Here is a 26,356-nt window from a genome sequence, read left to right on the forward strand (position 1 = left end):
TATATTTATTCGGGCACCCTCTAGCCTCGTAAACGAGTTTTTCACGCTGAGCACACCAATCCACTCCTCGCCTCCATTTAGTCAAAGCCGGTGCGCTTTTGGTTTTCCAGTCTGTCATTATGTCTCTTTTGGCCACCAGGCACGCCACCCCCAGAAAGGTCCGTTCCGCCCTCCTCAGTCCAGTATCACCCATAATCCCCATCAGGAGCGGCATTGGTGTCAACCCCATGTCCGTCTGTAAGGCCGTTGAGACCTCCCTTGTAACAGCCCCCCAATAGGCTTTAATAGTTGGGCAAATCCATACCATGTGGAAAAAGTCTGCATCTGGGCCCATACAACGTGGACAGTCGGCTGCGGTACGGAGACCTGCCCTGTGCAGCCTGACGGGTGTTAGGTAGGCCGTATGGAGATAGTAGGTCGGTATTAGTCGGAGACGAGTCGTCATCGTTAAAGTGTGTGGTGCTGCTAATGCTTCGTTCCAGTCTACCTCTTCCATAGGACCCACCCACCCCTCCCATCTCCGGCGGAGCCCCTCCAGGGAGCTGGCAGTGGTGGCGATTAACGAACTATATACCTGGGAGACACCTCTTCTACCCAGGTTCCCCATCAGAGCTCTCGCCTCCATAGGGCTATACTCAGGTATGTTGTCCCCTGTCTGGATTTCTGTCAGTAGGGCGTGGCGGATCTGGAGGTATTTATGGAATTGCGTCTTGTTTAGTGAAAACATTTTCTCGAGGTCTTCAAAAGAGCGCATGTGTGAGCTGTCCCATACGTCGCCCAGTGTAGAGATACCTATGCTGTCCCACTTCTGGAATCCTTCCAGACCTGCCACTTCTCTTAAATGTGTTCCCTGCCATAGTAGGGTCTATTGGGTGGGGCGCCCCCACCACCCTGTCACCTTTTGGGTCGTCCGCCAACCCCGCAGCACCACCCCGGTCACCTCCGGGGTCCCGCGCGAGATCGGGCCTCCGTATAGGGCATCAAAGATCTTTGAATAACTCATTGTCTGGAGTTCTAGTCTGTACGCCGGATCTGTCCATCCACCCCCCACCCAGTCATTGATCACTAGTAGTTGCATTGCTAGGTGGTAATAATGGATGTTGGACATTCCCAATCCCCCTTCATAAACATCTCTCTGGCAGGTTTTAAGCGCCAACCGGGGACGGGTGCCATTCCATAAAAATTGGCGTGCCTGTGAGTCCATCTCTCTGAACCATCTCATGGGGATAGGGTGAGAAGTTCTGGAGGAGGTAGAGAAGTCTGGGGAGAACCATCATCTTATAAAGTGCGATTCTCCCATGCAGATTAAGGGGGAGGCCTCCATCGTTGGAGGTCGTTTTTTATTCTCTTGGTTAATGGTGTGATGTTGAGTTCCCATGCTAGCTCAGGGAGCAAGGAGACATGCACACCCAAGTATTTAAAGCTATTCCTTCGTACTGGAATGTTTTGCTGCCAGTCTATACAGTCCCGAGATTGATGGAGTGGAACCAGCAAGGATTTACTAGGATTTAGGGTCAGTCCTGAGGCTTCCGAGAAGAGACCTAAAATTTGTAAAATGCGGGGGCCACTTTTAGCCGGGTTTGAGATGTACAGCAGGACGTCGTCCGCGTACAATGCCACGCGGTCCTCTTGGGAAACGGGCCAGGGCCAACCCTCTATCAGCGGGTCTTCCCGTAGCAATTTCGCCAGAGGCTCTATTATTAGCGCAAAAAGCAGGGGGGATAATGGGCATCCCTGTCGGGTGCCACGGCCAATAGGGAGTGGATCAGAGATTACCCCGTTCACTTGGACATGGGCCGTTGGATTAGAATAAAGTAGCCTCACCATTCCCCGGAATCTGGGCCCAAGTCCGTTTCTTTGTAGGACGTGTTCGAGGTAGGACCAGTCTACCGCGTCGAAGGCTTTCTCGAAATCGAGTAAAAGCAAAGCCAGGGGGAGTGAGACAAGGTCTTTTGATGCGCCAAGGCAAGGTGTAACCGCCTAATACAGTGCCTAGTGCTACGGGCAGGCATGAAGCCACATTGGTCAGGATGCACCAACGTGGGCATTACGTCCCTTAGTCTTGAGGCGAGGATTGAGGCTAGTACTTTGACTTCGGTGTTCAGGAGTGAGATGGGTCGGTATGCCGAGCAGTGTTGCGACGGAGGTTGGGTTTTGGGGATCACTACTATTGTCGCTAGGTCAATCCCAGGAGGGAAGTGGCCCCTCTGTTCAGCTTCTTCATACATATTGAGCAGGTGTGGAGCCAGAATATCACTACATTTCTTGTATATCTCTGGCGGGAATCCATCAGGACCTGGGGGTCTTGCCTGATGCCAGGCTGGCAATCACACTGGTTATTTCTGTGAGGCTGATTGCCTCATCCATCCTACTCCTGGCCGTCTGGGAAATTCTAGAAAGAGTTATGTCGTACAGAAGGGGGGATTCCCTTTCAATAGTGGGCCGAGGGTGTTCTGTGTAAAGGCGTGCATAATAGGAGGCGAAGCTCTGTGCAATCTCAATGGGTGCTTTAGAGAGAGCACCCGAATCGTCTCTGATCTCAGGTATGATTCTATGAGCCAAGGGGTGGGTGGCCAGCCAATGCAGAAGTTTTCCATTCTTGTTCCCCCAACCATATATTCGGGCGGCCGATGCTCTCCATAGGTGTTTTGCTGACTCAAGCACTAAGTGCCTAATTTCCTCTCGGGCCCTAGTGAGTTGCCTCAGAGTAGAGGCCGAGGATGAGGTCGTTTGTTGGAGCTCCAGGTTCAGTGCCTCAGCCTCCAACTCAGACACCCGCGTGCACGATGGAGACACTTGGCATATCGTCTTAGTGTGACTTTGCAAGCGGCCCATATTATACCTGGGGACTGGACCTTTCCCAAGTTCAGCTCAAAATACTGAGCAAGGCGGTCTCTAATTTCAAGGGTATATTCGTTATCTTGTAAGTACCATGCGTTCAGGCGCCACATCGGGTGCCTGGCGGGGTCTGTTCCACCCAGTCGGACTCGTACAGGTGCGTGGTCTGAGACCCCCGAGGCAGTATATCTGCCCCCGTGACACCGGTGATGTCTAGAGCAGGCATAAATATTAAGTCAATTCTGGAGTGTGTCCAGTGGGCGGCTGATGTGTGTGTGTATTGACGTTCTTTGGGGTGCCAAGTTCTCCATACCTCGCATAGGCTGAGGCTCTCCACCCATCCGTTAAGACTCGTAGCCCGGGAGGACCTACTAGTAGTAATGTCACCGGATACATCCAGTCGGGGGTCCAGAACAGCATTGAAATCCCCCACTACCAACGTGGTTCCCTGGGGGAGTCCCGCCACCACCTGGCGGAGTGAGAGTAGGAAGGCATTGAATCCTGCTGCGGTGAACCGTGAAGCACCCCTGAAGCTACTACGAACCTGCCCTGTGGGTCAGACAGCGTAGATGTAATCACCATAGGTAGTGAGCGGTTAAGTAGGATGGCCACTCCCCTGGAGAAACCTGCGTGGTAAACCCTATCAAATCCTCCCCGTGTGAGCATAGGGCATTTAGTTCCCAGGAGATGGGTTTCCTGCAGTAGGACCACTGAGGGGGAGTATCTACGGAGGGTGTTGAAAACTGCAGATCTTTTGATCTTGTCTAACAGCCCGTTTACATTCCAAGAGATGATTTGTGTCAGTGAGTACCAGGCGTGGGCTGCGTGGGTGTCGTACATTGTTGGGTGTCTGTCAGTGGAGACAGGGATGACCGTTTAAAACAGAACAGTGAAATACTAAAACTATAGTAAATAAGTGACCGAATGTTACTATCTAACCCCAACTCAAACTTCTAACCCCCCAACTGCCCCCCACCCGATACTCCCACCCCGGAAGCATCTGTCGCCCATGTACCCAACCAGAACAAAACAGCCAGTAAGACTGTCGTAGGAGTGGAGTGGTGGACCCCTCCATTCAGTCGGATCATTCTGCAATCATCAGTGAAAAGTCATCAAGTCATACTTGCCGAACCTCAGGGAGCTGCCGGGCCATCCGACGAAGCACCCTGGAGGGTCCCGCAAGGGCGACCCGGTCCCTTCGATCCCTTCCATGTGTCACAGCGGGAACTCCGTGTAACATTTCAGCCAAGCACCGGGGACTGGCTCAGACGGCCGCCATCCTGGGCTTGCACCTGGTCCTGCACCTCCGGAGACTCAACGGAGGTCCCCTCCATCTGGGAGTCAGGGTCTCCAGCCGTCTCTCCACTTCTGGGAACGGCTAGGTTCTCCCGCTTCCCTTTCCGAGATCTGGTGCGCCTCTGGGTCCTTCGGGGTCCTCCCATAGGGGGGGGCCTATCCTGGGTGGGCTCTCCCCCTTGTTTCAGGGATCCCCTTCGGGCTCCAATGCCCTCCTCGGTCAGCCAGTCCCATGCCTCCTCCGGAGATTCAAAGAAATGCGCCCTACCAGCCATAATGACTTTAAGCCGCGCGGGGAAGAGGAGCATGTACGAGAGTTGCATTGCTCTAAGTTTTTGTTTGACTTGCTCATACGATCGGTGGCGGGTCTGGACCTCTCGTGTGTAGTCTGGGAATATTAAGATCTTGTGGTTCTCCCATTGAAGATCTTCTAAGCGTCTCGCCTCTTTAAGGATATTGTCTCGATCTTTAAAGTTAAAAAAGCGTGAGATCATTGGGTGCTTCGGGCCTCCCGGAGGGGGGCGCGGTGCAAGGGCTCTGTGGGCACGTTCAATTGCAAATCAGGGTGAGAGGGCCTGGTCTGGTATCCAGGTCTTGATCCAGCGCTCCAAGAATTCCGAAGCTTTGTCTTCCTCCGCGCCCTCCGGGAATCTGATAAAACGCAGGTTGTTGCATCTTGATCGATTTTCTGCATCTTCTGCACGGCGGTGCAGCTCACTTGTTAGAGTCTGTAACTGGGCCACTTTTGTTCTAAGATAAGCCGATTCGTCCTCAGTTTGGGAGACCCGGCCTTCCACTTCAGTAATTCGGCTCACTGCATTTCTGAGGTCTTGCCTGATAAGGCCCATATCCTCGCGCACTTCCCTGATTCTGGTCTCCACGGCTGACTGCGACGACTGAATTGCTTGGAGGATGGCGCTCAATCCGTCTAGCGCTCGGCCCCCATTAGCAGTTTCCCCTTCTCTCCTGGGGCCCGCCGGCATCGTGAACTGGTTAATATTTTGCTGGGAGGCCAGGGGTTGTTTGTTCGCTTTGTCCTTTCCCATTCTGTCTCAGGAAGTTGGGGGCGGCTTGGTCGACACCCAGAGCCACCTCGTCCAGATTCTGGCACCCGAACCGCCTCGACAGGGGGCCGTCTCGGAGGAGGTCCACCGGCGGGGTCTCAATAGCACATGCGGGTGGGCATTGTCCCAGTCACTTCCCTGGGGTCTGGCGGCCACTGGTCCTCACCACTCTGCCAATTCATGCCACCAAGCGACTGCCTGGTCCTACGCCAGGCCCTGCCTCGCTCCTCTAGGTCATCAGGAGATCGTAGAACTCTTTGCTTTCCCTGCGGCCCAACACGCCTCCAGCAGATCCCCCTGGCCGGGGCTGGCCGGAATGCACTGCTTGCGTTGCGTCCCCGGGACGTGGCTAGGGCACGGAGAGGTCCCTCCGCACCAGTCGGGATTGTAGGTCTTATTCTTTTATGGGTTTAGCCACCCGGTCTGTTATTCCGATTGGGACCTTTCTCCTTGTTGAGTTTGTGTTGGAACACCTTCTTTCTTCCGAGGGGAGAAGGGAGGGCCCCCACCTTCCTGCTCGGTGTCTTCTCGCCTCCGAGGGCCGAAAACCAGCGGTCCACCGGGGGGCTGCCTACTCCGCCACAGGCGCTCGGAGGTGACGACCGGGAGTGCCCCATGTGGCGGCCCCTTCGTTTAATTTAGATTTGCCTCTCGGAGCCCCGTATACCTGCACGGCGGAGCCCGGGCCGCCGGGAGCCTCTCTGCAGCCGCTCACACAACCTCGGCTCGGCCTACTGGGGCCCGGGTCCTGGTGCGCAGCGCCGGCACCCCCGGCGTCGCTCACAACCCTCAGGACGGCCGCGTCAGCGGGCAGGCTCCTCACACCAGCCCGGCTGGGCGTCGCAACCACGGTCGCCACCCTGATTTCTTCGCTTCGGTCAGACCCGATGGAGGAGTCCTCTCTCCATCCCAGGTTGTCTCTCACATCTCCCGGACCTCAGCGCACATGCACGGCGGGGTCCGGGCCGCCAGGAGCCTTCCCCCAATCGTCTGCACCGCAATCTTGCTTCGGCCCACGGGGGCCCAGGCCCCGAAGCGCAGCGCCGACGTCTCCGGTGTCGCTCACAGAGCGGCCGTATCAGCGGGGCAGCCCCTCACCTCGGGTTCGGAGGAGCGTCGCAGTCCCGGCCGCCATCTTGGATTTATCGATCCGGTCGCGGCCGGCGTTTACGGCTCAGATTTTACCGATGTTCGTTTCAGGGGGATCCCTGGGGTCCAGGAGCCCACGGGCGCATTTAGGGCAGCACCAATCATGTAGATAACGGCAGCTTCATAGGGCGGATGACGGAGGGGTCCAGAGCACTCTCAGAGTACGACTGCCATCTTGACGCCCGAAACCGTAATTGGTATCTTAAGTCAAACAAGAGACTATGTAAACAAAGCGAGACCAAACCGCCACTAAAGCTGCTTACCGATTGCTTGTTTTCAAATACTTATTTAGGTAGAGATTAGAATAATCAATCACAGATCTCAATCTTGCATTATATCTCAAAGCTTTGTGCTGAAGAAATGCTTACCTCAATAAATGCAAAGTTATGTTTGCTTGAAAAACCTCCAGACTAATTAGAATCTGTGAAATACACAGATATGTCACTTACAATAATGCAAAGTCAAAACTAGAATAATAATTACAAGAATCCAGTAAAGAAGATCTACTTATTACTCTATGATTGTGGTCTCGAAAAATCAATCCTTCCAGGTTCCTATAAAGGTAGGAATCAATGTATGAGCTGTTGCAAGAACATTATAAATGTGTGCATCCATCAACAAGAACTTGGCAAACTAAATCATGTGATATATCAAAGAATGACAAGCATACCTTAGAATGATGGATCATGCTTGAAATCCTCCCTATATGCAACTTACAAAAAACGTAGGTCCTCATTACCACTTTGGTGGGCGGACCACCAAGCCGCCAAGGCGGGTGTCCTTTGAATGGCTCCAAGCTGATGGTCAGAGGACCGCTAGATTATGAGTTCCCTACGGGGCTGGTCCGATTGGCGGGCAGAATCAGGGGGCAGTTGAATGGAGCCACTGCTGACCATGCCCCCTACTGGTCAGCAACAACGAGCAGTGCGCCACCGAACCCCAAATGTTTTGTGGATGTCACATAGGCCCCTGCCTTCCCCTCCATGGAGCTAAATCCTGCTCGACCACCTAACTTTCCATGGTGATGGATTTGCCATTCAAAGCATGGTGGTCTGGCAGGTCGTAATGGCCAGGCGGTCCCAATGCCGGGATCTCCAACATCTGCTTCCATGGTCAGGACTGCTGCAGTCCCTGCCCTAATGACTGTTGAGGTGCCAATGGACCACTGGCGATCCTTTGGCTGTCCGACCGCCAAACTCGTACTTTGACGGTCTGACCGCCAAAGTTGTGGAGGTCGGACTGCCCCCATGGCGGTCAACGGACCGGCAAACTTGTAATAAGGCCCATAGATCTTAATGCAGATGACTATCAGGAACAATATCTTGCAGACATTGTAGTATTAATTTGTCGGCCTCATTTATTTGTGTAATGGAACATCCAGGCTTGACTTAATAAAACTACATGACTTGTGAGAAACGTCAGGCTGCCATTAGGAATAGGTACTCTTAAAAATATTCAGGATAGCACTGCATAACAGTACTAATACAGCAAAAAGATCGTTCATAGTCTAACTGTGAAACACTCATGGATCGAAAAAGATAGTCTGACCATTACTTCATAATTCATGACTACAATCTATAAGTATATCAGCCGATACTGTTCCTTAAATAAGTCATCCTAACTAAAGTCTATAAAAATATAAGACCCATACATGAAGTCAGGCCGCCATCTTAAATAGGTAGACCTCCATATATTTAAAATAATGCTAAATGTCAAAATTATATAGTAAATGCATTTCTTATGGTTTGCAGGGAATTTTTAATCAGTAATCATATATTTATTCTCAGCCAAAGATAATTTAAATCTAGAAGAATCTATGGATCAAAACAATACCAAAATCCTTATAGAACAGTACTTGGGAAGATTCCTAACCAATGTGAACACAAAGTCTCATATGACCCAATACCATTCAGAAAAAGGGAAGCTAGTTTGCATCTTAACCGCAGCATTAAAGCACAAATCTCTGCTCCCATGTGAAGTTTCAATCAGGAAAATTGATGCAATCAGAAAAAAACAGAGAAGTGACCCAATCAGCGTAGCTTGAGAACTCAATTCGTCCTGCTGGTTAAGCCCTATTGACAGTGTTCTTTGTTTGCCAAATCCATCTATTCTCCTTCAGTGTGAGTAACAGATCCATGCCATGTCTTCTCCTGGATTGTTCAATTGTCTCTAAAGCAAACCATTTCATTCCATTAGCAGCATGTGATGTTTTGTAATGCTCAACTAATGAAGCATCCTTAACATTACATTGAATTCTTGATTGATGTTGTAGAATTCGTTTCTGGACCTTGTGAGTAGTTTTTCCATTATATTGAAAGGTACACGGACACTCAATACAATAGATGACATTCTGTGAACAACAATTAGTAAATTGTTTCAGTTGCCATATTCTTCCATGAAAAAAAAAACGTGATTTAACAATACTTGTGGTGGAACATGATATACAATTACCGCATGGACAGTGACCAACAACTATTCCAAGGCCCCATAACTGAGTCAATGTGGTGGTTTTGGGTGCTGTGTAAGCTCTGACCAGTCTGTCCCTTAAGTTTATAGCTCTCTTAATAGCTAACATTGGCCTATCCAATTTAAAAGTTTCAGAATCCAAAAGATGCTAAATCTTTAATATGATCTTTTTTAGCATATTGTATTCTGTTCCAAAGGTGGCTACACATGCCAAACAGGACTAATTGGTACTTTGTTTCACTTTCAAAAAGTGAGTATGTCATAATACCAAGCTTGTTTCAAAGAACTTTTAACGAGACAGTTGGGACTCCCTCTGGCAAGTAATTTTTATGATAGAATTTTTACTTCTTTGAAGTAATCATTTTTTTGGTGCTATCGCGTCCAATACGTAAAACGTACCTGAACGGTAAGTTTTTTTTTTTTTTTTTTTTTTTTTTTTTTTTTTTTTTTTAAATTTCTGGGTTGACGACTTTTGTACTTAAGCAAATTGTTTCGTGCTGCTTGGTATAGAGGCATGTATATAGGGTACCTGAGTCATTTTTAACCGTACAGTCCAGGAAGTTGATTGAGTTGTTGTGTGTTCCAAATTACTATTCTGATTGTTCATCTTTTGGTGAAACCCTAGTAATTCAGATGTTGGACATTTCAAAATCTGGAAGACCTCTTCAGGATAAGACATATTTTATTGTTTTTTGTAAGGGTTATTGTAAATAGTTTATCATCAAAGACAGCGACCTAAAGATTTGCTGTACCGGGAGCAAAAATTGCTCCAGTAACCACTCCTTGTATTTGAACGAAAAACTCTCAATTGAAGGTGGAATAGTTGCGCTCCAGTGCTATTTTGGCACATTCAGTGATACAAGTTCTAGGTGTTTTGTGTCATATAGAGACTTTCAGTGTCCATGGTGACAAGAATATCTTGGTTTTCATCATAAATTCACCTTCAACTTGTGTAATCACTTATAAATTATTGGTAGTGTAAGATTTAGTCAAGGGAACAGAAACCTTTTTAAAAAAAAAAAAAATCTACACATTCTGCCAATGTTTGAAGAATAGTTTGACAACGAGCCACAATTTGTTGTCCTAGTGGTTTTGTTTAACCTAACATTTTGTGAATTTTAGGGAGCGCGTAAAATAATGGAATAGTATAATTTCTTTTTTATTCAAATGTTTTTTTTTTTTTTTTTTTACTTATCCACATTTCATTTAGACCTATTGTGGTTAATGTAATAATTTCTTGCTTGATTATATTGATAGGATACCTTGTTAGTTTTTTTATAATGTATTGGGTTAATTAAAGTGCCATGTCACTTCATTGTCATAGTCAACTTTATCTTGTGCTAGAATGCTGCCACTCTTATCTGCAGGTTTAATTGCAATATCCCTGTGTTGGAAATTGGGTCTCTAGTTGGCAGAGGTATGCGCCCTGGCCAAGTAGGGACCACAATCCTAGTCAGGGTAAGTCCGATATACAACCTAAGTTAACCTGTGTTCACCTCCCGGTAGCTTGGCACAGATCAGTCCGGCTTAACTTAAGACCAAATGTGTAAAGTTTGTGTGCAAGACTTGAAAGACACCACAAAAAGGCTTCACACTAGTTTAGAAAAAAAGAGAATGTCTGAGCTAAACAAGACCAAAACAGCAAAAATGCAAACAGTAGATGTCGAGATATGAATTTTTAAAGATTAAGGGCCTTATTTAGATATTGGCGGATGGGTTACTTCATCACAACAATGACGAATATCTTGTCCGCTGAAATCTAAATCCCATAGGAAATAATGGTATTTAGATTACGGCGGAAGGGATATCCGTCAATGTTGTGACAGAATAACCCATCCGGCGGGATCTAAATCAGGCCCTTAATGTGAAAACAGTGCTTAGAAGTCATTAGCAGTCAAAAGGTTACTTGAAGTCACGAGGGACCAGTGCAGATCCAAAATCCAGGCCCACTGCTATAGAGGGTAGGCCGGCTACACAACCCATGCAGTGTCGGCTGAAACAGTACCTTTTTATGGAGCAAAACGTTGATGACTCAATGTGGTGGTATTTCCCATGCAGTTGGGTCACTTCCTCGTCGTCTGGCTCCACTGAAGTGAATGTGATAGGTCATCATCGAGGAGCGCAGAGTGCCATCGTCAGACCTCGCAGGCTGTAAATCTGCTGTTGTCGAAAATCCTCTGCGTCGTCATTGGAATAGCGATGCGGCTTAATTTCTCACGCACTTGATGCGAAGTGTCGGTATTGGCAAAAAGCAGCTGCAGAATCCACTTCTGAGGCCCCTCTGACAAGGGTAGGACTCACAGATGGCAGAGTTCAGCAGCACCCAGAGAGTTGGTGGGGGTCTTTGATGTCCCTGAGACTGCATATAATAGGGGCAAGCCAACAAACCCTTGGAAAATCTTGGTTTCAGGGATATAGAGAAGAAGTCCAGCCCTCCTCATTGCAGGCAAGAAGCAGCAGGCAGCAAGCCAACAAAGCAAAGCTGCAGTCCGTCCTACCGAGCAGCACACAGCAAGCAGTAGGCCAGCACATCAATGCAGCTGCAGAGTGGCAGTCCCTTCTGGCAACACAGCTGTTCTTCTTCCTAGCAGAATGCCCTTGGCTCCAGTAGAGTTCTGATTTGGTGGGATTTGGGTCCAGTACTTATACCCAAATGTGCTTTTGAAGTGGGGGAGACTTCAAAGAGAGACATTTGGAATGCACAAGGCCCCTGCCTTTCCTTCCCTGGTTTCAAACACTCTGCAGCCTGGTGATGGGCCATCAGGATGCAAATGTCACACCCTAGCTCCCTTTGTGTGTAACTGTATAGAGGGAATACACAACCCACCTGTCATCCACGCCAGACGTGCATTCAGAAATGGGCAGAGGCATAGAATGGTTAAAGTAAGAAAATGGCAACTTTCTAAACGTGGTACTTTCAGACTTACAATTTAAAATTCAACTTCACCATAAGCTGTGATTTTTAAATTGTGAATTCAGGACACCAGACTCCACATTTTTATATTTCCCCAATTAGAAGTCACACTTAAAAGATGCTATAAGGTAACCCCAAAGTTAACCCATGGGAGAGATAGGCCTTGCAGTAGTGGAAAACAACTTTAGCAGTTTTTCACTAACTGGACATGTTAAACTTAAATGTACATGTTCAACAATTCAAATACACTGCATCCTGCCCTTGAGGCTTACAAGGACCTACCTCAGGGGTGACATATGTAATTAAAAGGAAGGTTTGGGCTTGGTGAGTGGGTTTACTTGCCAGGTCGAAATGTCAGTTTACAACTGCACACACAGGCTCTGCAGTGGCAGGCCTGAGACATGTTTGAAAGGCTACTGTAGTAGGAGGGCACAATCAGTGCTGCAGGCCCACCAGTAGGATTTCATTTACAGGCGGCACTGGACACATATAGTACTCTTTTTCTAGGAACTTACAAGTAAACTAAATGAGTCATTTGGGGAGAAGCCAATGTTGCCATGTTTTAGGCAGAAAGCACATGCACTTTAGCAGTGGTAAAGTGTTCAGAATCTTAAAGCCAACAAAAACAAGGTCAGGAAACCGGGAGCAGGAAAGCAACAAATCTTGGGATGACCCTGCAGAAAGGGCTGTTTCCAACACTCTGCATGATAATAAGGTTTTTAATGCAGTACTTTGAGATTTTGTCATGTTACAAATAACATTTGTGTTGTTTAAATCAATTTCTGTTAGTATCACATTTTCAAAAGTTATGATTTCTTTAGACATCCTATCAGAAGGTGGATAGAAAGTGGATGGAGAGTTTAGCCCAGGAGTATCTATCATAGGTGTAATGAGAATGTTCAAAATTAGTATTTGGGTCCAATAGATCTAACAAAAAGCAGAGTAACTCAATGTTTGTGGAAAAGGCCTCAGTTTTGTAAGTAGGTACGAATGACATACCTCAACTTAAAACATCTAGTTCAGTGGGAACTAACAAATGTTATGAGAGATGAAAAATTGAGACCGTTTCAGAATTGGTCATAGTTTGATCTACCACTCTTAGTACTGGTTCCTGGTTTGCCTGTATCCTGGTGTGTACTGATACCATTCTCTCCTTGTGTTCCACAATCACAGAGTAGTAAGTCGAAATCTGGTATTGACTTATTTTTGACCTTGCAAATTGTAAATGAAATATCTGTGTATTTTACAGATTCTGATTAGTTAGGAGGATTTTCAAATAAGTATAACTTTGCATATATTGAAGTAAGCATTGTTTTTACAATAAGCTTTGAGATATAATGCAAGATTGGGGTCTTTTATTATTCTAATCTCTACGTAAGATGAATATTTAGAAGTTGTTTTTAAGCGGTTTTAGTTGCAATTTGGTTTCACTTAGGACCTCATGAGTGTGGTGGGCTTGAGACCGCCACACTCGGGGTGGTGGTCAGGACCTTCACTGTTGTCGCGGTCTGACCACCACATTAAAACCCTGGTGGTCAGACCAAAGGGGAACAGCCAGCACCACCAGGATCCATGATCCTGGTGGCCTGGCCGTGGTGGAGATGGTAATCCACCAAGGCAGCACTGCCCTGCGGATTACGACCTTGTTCTCCACCAGCCTTTTCATGGCGGTAAAATGCTGGCAGAGAAACCTGCAGGTGGGGCACTGCACTGCCCATGCCAAGTACATGGGCCTCTGTGCCCAGCATCATCGCTGGTACACCCTGCAAACTACAGCATTGCCACCGGCTCAACTATGAGCCGGGACAATGCTGTAGCCTGTTTCCAGCTAGGCCGGTGGGTGGAAACTGGCTTCCACCCGACGACCTAGCATGAAACTTGTATTTACTCCAGTGGGGTCATCGCGATTAAGGCTGCGACCACCCGGTCAGTAGTTTGGCAGACGGGCTTTCCTGTCTACCAAATTCGAAAATTACGCCCTTAGTGTACATAGCTTCTTGTTTGACATAGGAGCACATATTTGGAGTTGTCACTTTTTGGATGCATATAGTCACATCTTTGGGTCTAAGAAATTGTACTTGCAGCTTTGGCATTTGGCCATATGAGCACATGGTTGGTGAGTGATGCACATCTATGATAATCTCTTTGGATGTACCTTTTTTTATAAACTCTTTAGAACATAAGTTTTCATTTATATTTGTTTACATTTTTGTTTACTTTGATGTTTTACATTTAGTGTTAGATTTCTCTGGGGATTTTCCATGTTAGCTTGGATTACATCTCTGGTTCCTGAAGATGATCTTGTGGACTGGTTTGCTTTTGGAAACTGAAATGTTGACATGCTATCCCCTTTAACATCAGTAATCAACTTCTGCATCCATTTTCTGCCAATAATGAATGGGCAATGAATAAAAATTGTGTGATGTGTTAAGTGGATACACCATTCCCCACTGACCATTTTAAGCATTTGAAATCCCTTTATATGCTCAGTGTGGGCTTGTATTATTTCTATAATATTCTATTATGAACCCTGATTGAATAGCAGTGAAATAGAATGTGTAATTCATTGTAATTTGTTATTGTTTTAATGAAAAAAGCAAAAAAGGTTTTGTGCTTCATGCTGGTAAACTTCATCATTGACTGTAGCATTTGTGTCGCCACGTGTATGACAAAGCAAAGCGTGACTCCCAGCTCGCCAACGGTGGCTGGCAGAGCGTTTTTTGACTCCTAACTCAACTTTGCCATTTATATTAATGGCAACGATCAAACCTTTCTTTTTAACGTTTGAGTCACCCCTGAGGCAGGCCTACTAAGCCCTAAAGGCAGGGTGCATTATAATAAGTTAGACATACAGTTCTTAACTTTATATGACCTGACAGTAAAAACCCTGCATTGACGTTTATTACCGTGGAAAAGCCCCATTGGCAAGTACAGGGTTACAACTTGACAACTCCGCAGTGCCAGCTCCTAAATGGAACTATTAAATATGATATTTCAAGGTATCAAAACTATTGTTGCATGAGAGCCGACTTTATGTTTAAGTGGAATTTAATGTATCTTTTAAACAAGAAGCAACTTTAGTTAGTAGCCACTTTGCTGCGCAAAGTTTTCCAGCAACCATTTACAGTTGCTAGCCATGAGACAGTCTTCTGCACTCCTGGAGGGAGGTGTAAATGACTCAGGAAGGAACACAAAGGGCCTGCCTTTGGGAGAAGTGTGCCTTTTCTCTGACAGGAAGGCCAAACAGGGTGTGAGGCCAAAAGGTGAGCTTCAAGGGAAAAGCCACATTTGAACGGCAAATGGAGGACACACACGAGGGGCGGCTCTTTTTTTTTTTGTTTTTCCCTTGCAGAGAGGTTGGCACTGAGGACAAGAAGTGGCAGTCGTTAGTCTGTTTTTTTTTTTTTGTTGTTGTTGTTTGCATGTGCCCCGCCCATGTAGCCACACCTCTTGGGTGGACTAGGGGAGCTCCACGCAGGGCTCTGCCATCTTGGGAGTGGGCAGAATAGTGAGTTCTGGGATACCTAGATGCCAAACTTCACAGGAAGTCGTCACTAGGTGGGAGTTGCCACATTCCCTGAGGGCAATAACTGGGCATGAAGTGGCACCTAGACCTCATCTCATCTCCTCTGTACTGAAGAGTGGATTGAAAGACAGCCCTGCTTTCTCAGGCTGCTTCAAAGAGAGGCTGCACTAAAGCTGGACTACACCGATTGCTCCTTGGAATAGGAAACAGAGGACTGTGCCTATGGTGCCCTACTTGAGGAAAAATCATCCCTGAGCTCAAGACAAATGAAGGCACTCCCAGATCCACTTGGCTGACTTCCTGTTACAGCTACAGTGCCACAAAAGCTGAACAAGCCTGCTTTGAGTCAGTAGTCAAAAATGCCTGAGTGCTGTTGACTATCACAATACAGCCAGGGCAACCATGCTTCAACCCTTCAAAAGTTGTACAAAAGTCTGCTGAATCTAGGAGAGTTGTTGGAGTGAAGTTCATTCACCCAGGATGGAAGTTATCACCAGTAAAAGGGAACCGCTGGTTTCCTGTAACCGGAGACCACTAGACCAGTTACAGGTATTTTTTTGGCTGGACTTCAGCCGGACTTAGTGGGACATCAACCCCTGTGGCCAAGGTCACCCCACCTTGACCATGGACTGAGACGTAGCACCAGGAAGACACCTATCATTGGATCAGCATTGTTAAGCATTTTCAGTATCCTGCAACCCTTGCATCAGGACCACTCCATTTTAGCCTATTGCGTTTTGCCCACAGAGCCTAGAACTGGACTGGAGACTTCTTTGACTGTGAGGTAACTGTCCCACCATGCCTCATTGGCCTCTGTGACCTGCTCCCTGCAGTGTAGGGCACCTACAATGGGCCAGAGTAGTAGCTGGCAACGCAGTAAAAGTTTTCAAAAGCTTCGAAAGTAACTGCTGATCTCAGTAGTTGCCAATGTTTGAATTGCAAATGAAAAGTAAATAGTGTTTAATAATTTACATCTCTGGAACGCTCCGGTGGATTTTTGTCATTGAGGTATCATTTTAAAGATGAAATATAACCTATTTTTATAAATTGGTGTCATTTTTTTATTGAGTCTGGTTTCTTTCTTATTCAGGTGTTCTGGTACTACTTAATGCTTTACGCTTGTTCCTTTAAACCGCAGCTACTCAGGGGTGAGTTAAGATTTTTCAAACGAATCTGACTGTACCCAGTACAGGTAATGAGTTTATTACAGAGTAACCACACCAAATAATAAAACGCTGTCCACACTTTAACTTTGGTTGTACATCTAGGATAGTGGTTCATTTTTTTTTGTTCACAAATGAACAAAAAATAAGTTTTACTATGTCACCCATTAGTAACTGTTGGTTCTCTACATGGCCCAGAGTGAAAGAATAAAAACTTATCACACCGGACATGGTAAAACATAAGGGCTCAGTTTTACACAAACTTGATGGTGCAAACAACTGTAGTCGTGACTTTAAAAGCAATGTGCCACTTGGTATATGTTTAATTTGACTGAAAAACAGGCTGGATGGCATTTGCGCAATAGTGCAAGCACATTTGTGTAACTTGAGTCGGCATTTGTTTCATCCATAAATGACTCAATTTATAAAACTCTGATAGAGACTTCTATCTGCAGATTCCTTACCTTTCAATTCCCTGGCATCTGCTCCGAATCCAGAATCTTTTTGCTGAGCAATACACTGCCTGCGTCATCGGTGGTGTCATTCGGATCCGCGTGCGTTGTCCGGCTCTGCTTGGCTTCATCTGCGTCATTGGAGCCATCTGTGAAGTCACAGTCGTCTATATAGATGCCACCTCGGCACGCATACGTCAGTTCTTTTATCCACAACACTTCCACGCCAGAAGCGCAGAGCCATGGATAGAACCAACATTTGCCTGTGCAAAACTAGGGCCCTGAGATGGGATAAACCCAAACCCTACTAGTGACATCCGCAGAGTGGGGAGCCATGGGTGGGTGTAAGGAATCTGCAGCTTGATAGTCCTTACCAGATAATGTGTTACCAAAGATAAGTAACTTGTTCATCTGATAGATACTTCTAGCTGTAGATTCCATACCTTTGAATAGATACCCAAGCCATAACCTCCTGGCGGTGGGCTGCGGATACCACTCCTTACACTAGAAAGACTGCAGGACTGAACGGGCAAAGTACCTGACTGTCCAGGCAGTAATGTTTCGCAAACGTGTGCAAGGACACCCACGTTGCCGCCTGACAGTTCTCCAGGACTACTACGCCTTGAGCTAGCGCAGTGTAAGCAGCTTTGCCCCTGGTAGAAGGAGCCCGCAAGCCCTCAGGAGGCTGCTTCCTGGCCAATGCGTAGCATATCTTAATGCTGTGAATGACACAGCGTGAAATGGTTTGTTTCTGCACTGCCCGACCCTTCTTTGCTCCAGTGTACCCCACAAAGAGTTGGTCACCCACCCGAAACTCTTGTGTGGTCGTGGTAGAACGACAATGCTCTTTTTGGGTCAAGTCGATGGAATCGCTCCTCTTCCTTAGAGGGATGCGAGGGAGCAAAGAAGGTGGGAAGGGTGATATTCTGAGAACCACTTTATCTGTATGGATAGTGAAATATGGCAGCCTTGGATGACAGGGTCTGGATATCACTCACCCTCCTGGCAGATGTTATTGCCACGAAGAAGGCTTTTCTTGATGGTGAGCAGCTGTAGTGGAAGTTTTGTGGATAAAAGAACTGACATACGGGTGCTGGGGTGGTGCCTTTTATAGGCCATTGTGACGTCACAGACCGCTCCAACAATGCTGACGAAGCCACAAAGAGACAGACGACGCACCCAGATCCGAAGACACCACCCGACAGCGTGCCCAGGGTATTGCACAACAAAAAGATTCTGGATTCAAAGCGGATGCCAGGGAATTCAAAGGTAAGGAATCTGCAGCTAGATAGTCTCTACCAGATAATGCATTATCGAAGGTAAGTACTTGTTCATTAATAATTTTGTTTTTAAAATGATCAAATTTACAAGAGCGAGAACATTAGTTGGGATACGGGAAAAAACGTGCTTATTTCAAGTTCAACTGTTTTTTTTTATTTTTATTTTTCCATTTGTTCTTTCTTTATCTTACAGGAAAGAAAAAACAACACGTGGAACTGGCTATAAGAGGCGCAGGCTTGCCTGTCACTTTAACTTTCACTCCAGGACCATACTTTGATTTTAAGGACTGCATCATGGAAGAGCGCATAGACATCCTTAGTACACTAAAAAATGAGTGTCTGTCTCTTCCTGTGACTTTAAACATCCGCAAGATACCTCATTTTCAGATTTTCTTTCCAAGATCAAAGATTTTGCCAGGTTGTTCTCAGGTAATGTGTTTATTTTTAGCAAAGGTTTTATTGTAAAAAACATCACAATATTGTATAGAAAAGGTATTAACTAATATGTAATCGTGATTAAGCTAGGAATGCTGTGCATGCTTAGTGATTTAGATAAGGTCACTTATGATTTTTTTTTTAAGAAGCCGAAGGTAATTGAAGTTAATATCAACAAAAGGAGAGGAAGTGGGGCATGGCCAGCAAGATTGCTGAAATTAATAATATGATCATGATCATGAAAATATAAAGTTCCAGAGTGCCCACTGAAATCTAATCATTGTTCTGCTGTAAATGCAGCATCTGAGCCACACAAACATATTTGAACACTACATCTGTCCACTTGACAGTGCCTTGATGACTTCAAGGGGTACACTTTTGCAGCAGCGGTACCAGAGAGAACCTGAGGCTTGGCCCTCATGGTCCTATAACAGTATCACACCACTTTCCCAAAGCTTTACTACTTTGGGCTTTTCACAAAGTCAGAGAGTAAAGTTACTCAAAAAGTGAAGATGTAAATGTCACCACCCCCTTGGAGACACATTTACAAGTCTAAGGACTTCATTATGAGGCTGGCGGTCCAAAGACCGCCTGCCTCCGGTGATGGTCGGACCACCGCAACTGTGGCGATCCGCCTGCCACATCATAACCCTCGTGGGCAGACCTGCCAGGGGACTGCCATCCCTGCCAAGAACATGGTTCCCAACAGGCTGACTACGGATAGTGTTTTTCTCAGCCAGGGGGCGCTGAACTCAGTGCTGCCTGGCTGATTGCAACTCATCTTTCTGCCAGCCTTTCCATGACCGGGTCCCCACCATGGAATGACTGGCAGAAAGCCAGTGCCAGGGGCTGCATGGGGGCCCCTGCAGGGTCTCCCTGCCCAGCACCATCGGAATGCAGTGTGCATTCCGATGGTGCTGGTTTGGTACGGTATTGGCCTCGGCTCCCTTAAAGGAGACAAGGCGAGTATTGCAGCCCTGTTCCCGCTTGTCAGCTGAGCGGGAACACATAATACAATGTTCCCACCGGTCAGCCCGACAGTAACATTGTATACGCTCTGGGGGAGTGCTGCCGGTATGATGGTGGCGTCCTTCCCACAAGTTTGGCGGTCAGCTTGTCCGACCGGCAAACATGTAATGAGGCTTCAAGTTTCTAATGCCTAAAGGAATCAGTTTTAAGTACTGCAGCCCACACGGCTAACCGCTGGTATTGCAACACCCTCTCAGAGAAAATAAGAGGTATCGACTTAAAATAAAACCACATAGAAAATAATAATAAATATAATTTTATGTTAACACACACTTCTAAAAATAAAACCTATTTATTTAAAATATTATAACATTTGTGATTTTATAAATTAATGTAACATTTATTTTTGTTGAAATATAATTAAATTACTTTCAATAAATTCTGTGCCTCAGTTTTATAAGTTCCTAATGCATAGTAAAAAAAATACACATAAAAATAATTCACATTAATAAAAAACAAATATTTACTAACTTATTATAAAGTTTAATAAATAATTTCCCTTTTCTCGTATTTTATCACTAACACTATATTTTATAACATTAGATTACACTTTTATTTTTATATTTTTAAATATTTAAATAATGTAATTCTGCATTATTTCCTATGGGGTTTTATGTTAATTCCTTACCTCCATTATTTTTATGGGAAGGTGTTGCAGTACCAGTGGTTAGCCGTGTGGGGTTGACTTACTTCAGCTCTGGCTTAGTGCAATTTACTTCTGTTTTTTGGTCCTTTTTCTAACTTTAATCACTTAGAAGTGCAGTTTGTGAATAGCAACGGGCTTACTGTGTTGCATGTTGGTGTTTGTCCCTTCTTAAACCCTTCCCTAAACCCTTCGTACGCCTCCTTAAGTTCCTCTAATTTAGTAGTAAATATATCCTTTTTCCCAGCCACCCCCTCTGGTCCCGCCTGCGTTTACTACTAAGTAGTAAAACCTACACATTTGGTTTTCTCTCAGTAGAAAAGGTAGGAGAGGAGGAGATTTTCACTTGTAAGACTGTGAATAGCATTTATTTTTTTAGTGTTTTGGTAGTACTACTGAAGTACTGCTAAACATACTACAAAATGCAGTTTGTCAATATGTCCCTGTGTGTACACAACAAAGAAAGAACTGTAGTGCAGTAAACTTAGGTTACTTGAGGATAATCTGAAATGCATGCTGCTTTTCCCTCCAAAATTATGGGTGGCCAAACATAGAAAATCCCCTTAACTGCACTCATTGGAAAAGTCTTGGGAGTGGCTGGAGGGCTGTCCGATACCAAGGAAAATGAGATGTTCTAAGACAAATAAGGGCAATGATGCTAACTCACCTGCTCCCATTTCTAACAGATTCACCCAGTCTGTACCATGGAACGATATGGACTGACCTTGCCACTAAAAATCTTAATGAACCCTGATGGAAAACTCACTGTTGAAGGATGATGTTAATTAAAAACTGACGTACATTTGAACATGTTGCTTTAATAAGACATACATACTAGACATGCAGTAGTTCTGCCACAAAGTAGCTGATGTGGCTGTGCCTGTACCCCTCACTAGGTCTCCTTTCTATGAGGGCCAGGCTAAGCTCCCCATCCGAGGTTTATGCCCTAGTGCTCTGTGCAGGATTTTCATTAATAGGTTTGTTATTGAGGTCTTGGATCATGCTTCGAGATAACAGGATGGATGGATGGATGGATGGATGGATGTATGTGATAAGTTTAAGTGGACTCCTTTTAGTAAGCCTGCATGTGGGTATGGTGGACTGTGGGTTTTTTTTTTTCTTCGTTTTTTTCAGGTTTCCTTTTGCTGGGCTGCTGGTCTGTACTCTTTGGAAGGGGATTCTGTTTGCAGTTTTTATGTTATTGTTTGTATGAGGGCAAGAAGTATGGATTGAAATAGTATTATTATTATTGCAAAGGTGTGTGTCACATCCACTGAAGGTGATGGAGGGGGGAAGCTAAATAGTCTAACCACTGTGATCGCTTGTGGCAGCATTACAATCTATCATTTCTTGAGCACCGTGACTCCTCAGATTAAACTGAACCATATGGAAAAAAGCCTTGGTCCTGCTCCCATAACAGACCAGTCCGAACTGTAAAGCCAGATCCTCTCTAAATTGGAATACATGCAACTTGTGACTGGTTTCGGCCTATTTGGCTATCTTCAGTCTGGTGCAGATTGGTTCTAGTGATACAGGTCACACTGAGAAGGCTGAGGTGGTGGTTGGACAAAAGAGTATTCTCTAAGACAAACTACAAAAAATTACATCACGGGGTATTCAGTGCCCCCACAACTCCACTAAACATAGTTTTGTCATTTTCTCTTTCAGAAACATACCTCACTATTGCTGGAAATGACCACAATCTAAGAATTTGCAATCTAGCGATCTAACTGGACAATGGTCTGAATAAGCAATTTTTTATTTTGTTGTATAATGTTGGCAGCTTATGACTTTGGTGGAGCAGGGATTTTATTTAAATATTTGGTTTACGGCATAATCTTACCATCTAATCAAATCAGCAGTCCTCGCTGTTACTCGGGCTAGGCCAACAGACCTTTGCAGTAAGTGAGAATTAATCAGCTGCAAATCAAATCAACTAATCATCACAGTTTCAATTTCAGTCTCTTGGGAATCAATGATGAGTTTGTGTGAGTTTCAAAGCTTTATTTAAAATCTTTTAGTAAGTAAATCTTTATTGATCAACATCAGAAATAATCAGTTGCTAATCAATATAAGCAATTAACATCAGAGCAAGTGCATGAAGCATGTTCCATAAAGGAAATGTGTCTATTCTAAGTATGGAGAATGAGGGAGAAGAGCATGTTAAAACTCATAAAGATTTCCAAACTTCAGAAGTGGACGTATAAAGCTTTAGCATCAAATCTCATATATTAATGAAGGCAGCAAATCCCATAAAGAGAGGTTCAAGAAACTTGCAGTTTCACAGCAGAATAGATTCAAGCAGGGAAAATTAATGTGTTTCTCAAAATAAATCTGAGAAGCGCCTGAAAACTGCTCTGGAAAGGGTTTATGAAGAGTCTTCTGCCTACTTTAGGCACACCAAGTTATTTAGAGTTTCATACCACATTTGAAACAAGTTGTTTCCATCTTCAATCCGCTCATCCAATCAGCTTGCAGTGTCTTTATGGGAACAGGAAAGCTTTTATCTTATAAGCAGTCAAAAGACCATTTTTTACTGATATTAACATTAGAATGAAACATTTTGTTGAATCTTAGGAGATGTCCCACTGTTAGACTATTATAAGAGCAATACACTTCATGGTTGGGCCTTTGCATCACACCATTAGATCATATGTTTCTCATCCATTTCAACTAAGAAACTATTGCAGTGCAAAACACACTAGGGCAGTGCATTATATGCAGGCACCACCACTGAAGTCATGCAAAGACTCCAAACGACCCAGAACACAGCTGCCAGACTGACCCTAAACCTGGCCAAGAGAACCCACATCACCCTGCACTTAAAGGACCTCCATTGGCTCTCTATCAGAAAAGATGCCACTTCAAGCTCCTGACCCATGCCTTCAAAGCACTCTATAACTAAAGACCCTCCTACCTGAACAACCGTCTTCACCTCCACCAACCGATCAGGAACCGCCGCTTGGCACACATTGCCCTCGCAAAGATACCCTGCATATGCCGCTGCTGTGCTGGAGGACGCCCCTTCTCCCAACTTGCTGCCAAAGCCTAAAACACCCTCCACCTTTGCAATGCACCCTATGCTCCCTGACCCACTTCATAAATGGACTGAAAACCTGAGGTTTTGAATAAACGCCTGCAGTAAGTGCCTGGATACCGACTTGGGTGACAAGCCGCGGTATACAAATAACACCTGATTGCTTATTCGTCCAAAAACATTTTTGGGGGAATTAATATAAACATTTTAATACATTATTATATTTTATGAAAAAGAAGCCTATGGGAAAGTCAAAATCTAACCTCTTATTATTGAGTCATACATTTCTCGAAGTGTCTGCTTTACTGAATATTAACATTACACATTCCTGACCTAGGTCAGGTTAAAAAAAAAGGGAAAAAAAATGCATTCTGCAACTTAATCAAAAATAAGAATCACATGGGATATTGTATTCACCAAGAAGCAAAGGGCCTCAAGTGAAACTTGGAGAACTTTATTGCAAGTAAGCTTCATAGTAGCGGGTGTAAATCAAAGACTAATTGTTTTTGAATGCAGAGTTATTTTGCTCATATCTATCTACATACCATAAGTGTCTTTCATTGTTTGGGACAGTTTACCTGCTGGACCAGAAGTACTTGTAACTGGTTGGCCTTATTTTAAGGTCTTATGTTCTTCCTCCATATTCAAATCCACCCATGCCCTGCTACGCAGAACAAAATAGTTTGCACTTAATTGAATTAAAGGGCAGCTGTGAATAGGTAAAGGCAAGTTATGTGATAAATTTCTTCATGACATTCTTTTTGACTCAACTCGGGTACAACATCAAGACATGTTCAATGGTTCCAGAATGTCTATGAATCTCTTCTGCAAGTTGCTTAGGATATTATTGCATTCAACCCTATTCTGGAAATAAGCCAGAATCGTGTAGAATTAATTATTGAATGAGCCTCTTGCAGGAATTTTAGCCATTAGAGGTCACCGTAACTTGCCAGATTATCAATATTTTTTATATCACGTAACAGTATTTGCCTGCATGTTTATCAACCAGGTTCCACTTAAGTACTGGCAACATCAACAAGACTCATTTTATCCACAAGTGTAATTGAAACAGGAGAATCCAAAGGGGCTCCACCATAAACCATTCTTAGAGCTTTGCTCTTCATAACACAATTTAACTGACTTCCTCCTGTGACTGAAACTGTGATGATTCATCCATACTGGCGATGCACTGATTGATCACCCTTGGCTTCATCCAGCAATCAGGAGACCAGGCATCCCTTAATCTCACATGAAAGTCCCCAGCAACTGTTAGTAATGGGAACTGTTCAATTGGAGGGCAGTTCCTACCTCTTCTAGGAGAACCTCTGTTTCTACTTGGGATCGGTGAGGTGTCTGTTCAACAAACATTCACAAAGTAAAAATTACGAGCAAAGATTTTTCTATAAGATGTCCAATGCATGAAGTCATCTCCTCCCACATTTCCAGGAATAAACAGATTTTGTGGTAACTGAGAATGGGCACTAAGCCAAGTCCCAACTCTTGGAAACCAACCTGCCACACTATATGAAATGCTTTTAGTACTCCGCAAGATGATGTTTCACTAAACAGCGATAACCTACCTTCTCCACAGCCTCATATCAGTCCACCTTGTCATCAAAGATTAAACATAAATGAGTATCAGTTATGCTGACTTCAGATGATTCTAAACTCATTTTTTAAAGATGTCACCACCATTCTGAAGTGTCCGGTCTTGAGGAGCTCTTAAGCCTCCGATTAGTTCCCCTTTATCTCCAATATGAAGGACCATGAGGAATATTTGGTAATGACAACCTACCAAAAATCAGCAGTGCCTCCACATTGTTGCATCGTTTATTCTTCTGTCCTGTGCATCATGCGGCACTTTATTTGGAAAATATGTTTGAAGTGTGTGCATTGTTGAAATTGTAAATGAGCGTTCTCCAGTATAGTATTTCATGGCTCCTGGCTTTGCTACTAGTGGGAGAGCGCTGGGCCACCTTTTGCCTTATCAATAATCTAAATTTTCCACTGAACTGAAAAATATTTTGAGTTTTCTTTGTTTTCTTGATTGTTAAACAAACACTGTATGGAAGTTCACTTCTATGTTTCATTTCCACAAGTCATCTGCACAATAGCTCTGTGAACTATTGCAAAGTGACTCTAAACATAAAAATATTTTCCTATTGATTTATACATTTATTTGAGGTTTGCTATTGTGATGTTTTACCGGGAACACATAAGTGTGCTTACAAAATAAGTAGGAAGATACAAATGTCAAATCCAAGATACAATACAAAATAACCAATAACAGCACTTTCTTTGAGGGTTCCCTTGTTGCACACAGGGAACAAGAAGCATTTATAACTGAAGCAACAATAATTTATGATAGAGCCATTGTTTTGAATTTTGAAAGCATTTTGTGAAGCATGTTTGTTACATTTTTTAATGTCGACCTTCACAAAAATCTTTATCATCTTTACAGGATGTTATGCTTTCTTTTGTGCCACACCAAGTTGGAACTTTTAAAGTGAAGCAGATGATAGATCTAATTGGTCCAGTGATGGAAGATAATGCACAGCAGCTGAAGATGAAAGCCTTCCACCAAATAAGCCTTCATTTATTTGCAGTTTGCAGGCCGGCTGCCAAGAAAATTGTGATGAAACTCAATCCTGGTATGTTATTAGAGCCCCTGTATATTTCATGATGTTTATGCCTCCTGGGTTTTATCTATGAATGATGGTTAGATAGGAATCCCAAATGGATAATGGGATTGGGGAAGGAGGGTTGTCCGAACAGCAGACATATACCTGAATTAGTTGATGACCAAGGTAATTACTGTGTTGGTGGATGTGTTTCTAGTTCTATATAGAGACAAAAGACCAGCACCTATTTTATTTCTTTCATAAAATAGCAAATATATCTCTTTATGACCACCTGAGAACACTTCATGATTCAAAGGGTGTGCAGAAGCATTTAAGCTTGATTGGTGATGTCAGTGACTTGTTGACACACAAGGTCATGATTTAGATTAAAATAAAAAGGAGGAGTACCAAATATGATTCTTCATTAGGGTGTGCTTGTGGGT

At 44.6% G+C, this 26,356-nt stretch overlaps 1 protein-coding gene across 1 annotated transcript in view; it reads left to right on the forward strand.

Annotated features, from left to right (window-relative positions):
* The window catches only part of CFAP47 (cilia and flagella associated protein 47), a 2,216,809-nt gene that overhangs the window by 119,998 nt on the left and 2,070,455 nt on the right, over positions 1–26,356 (forward strand). Inside the window, exons 8-9 of the mRNA XM_069204610.1 lie at positions 18,342–18,577; positions 25,754–25,943. Of these exons, the coding sequence (XP_069060711.1) occupies positions 18,342–18,577; positions 25,754–25,943 (426 nt within the window). The remainder of the gene's footprint in view (positions 1–18,341; positions 18,578–25,753; positions 25,944–26,356) is intronic.

Source organism: Pleurodeles waltl, chromosome 8, assembly GCF_031143425.1.
Source record: "Pleurodeles waltl isolate 20211129_DDA chromosome 8, aPleWal1.hap1.20221129, whole genome shotgun sequence".
NCBI lineage: Eukaryota > Metazoa > Chordata > Amphibia > Caudata > Salamandridae > Pleurodeles > Pleurodeles waltl.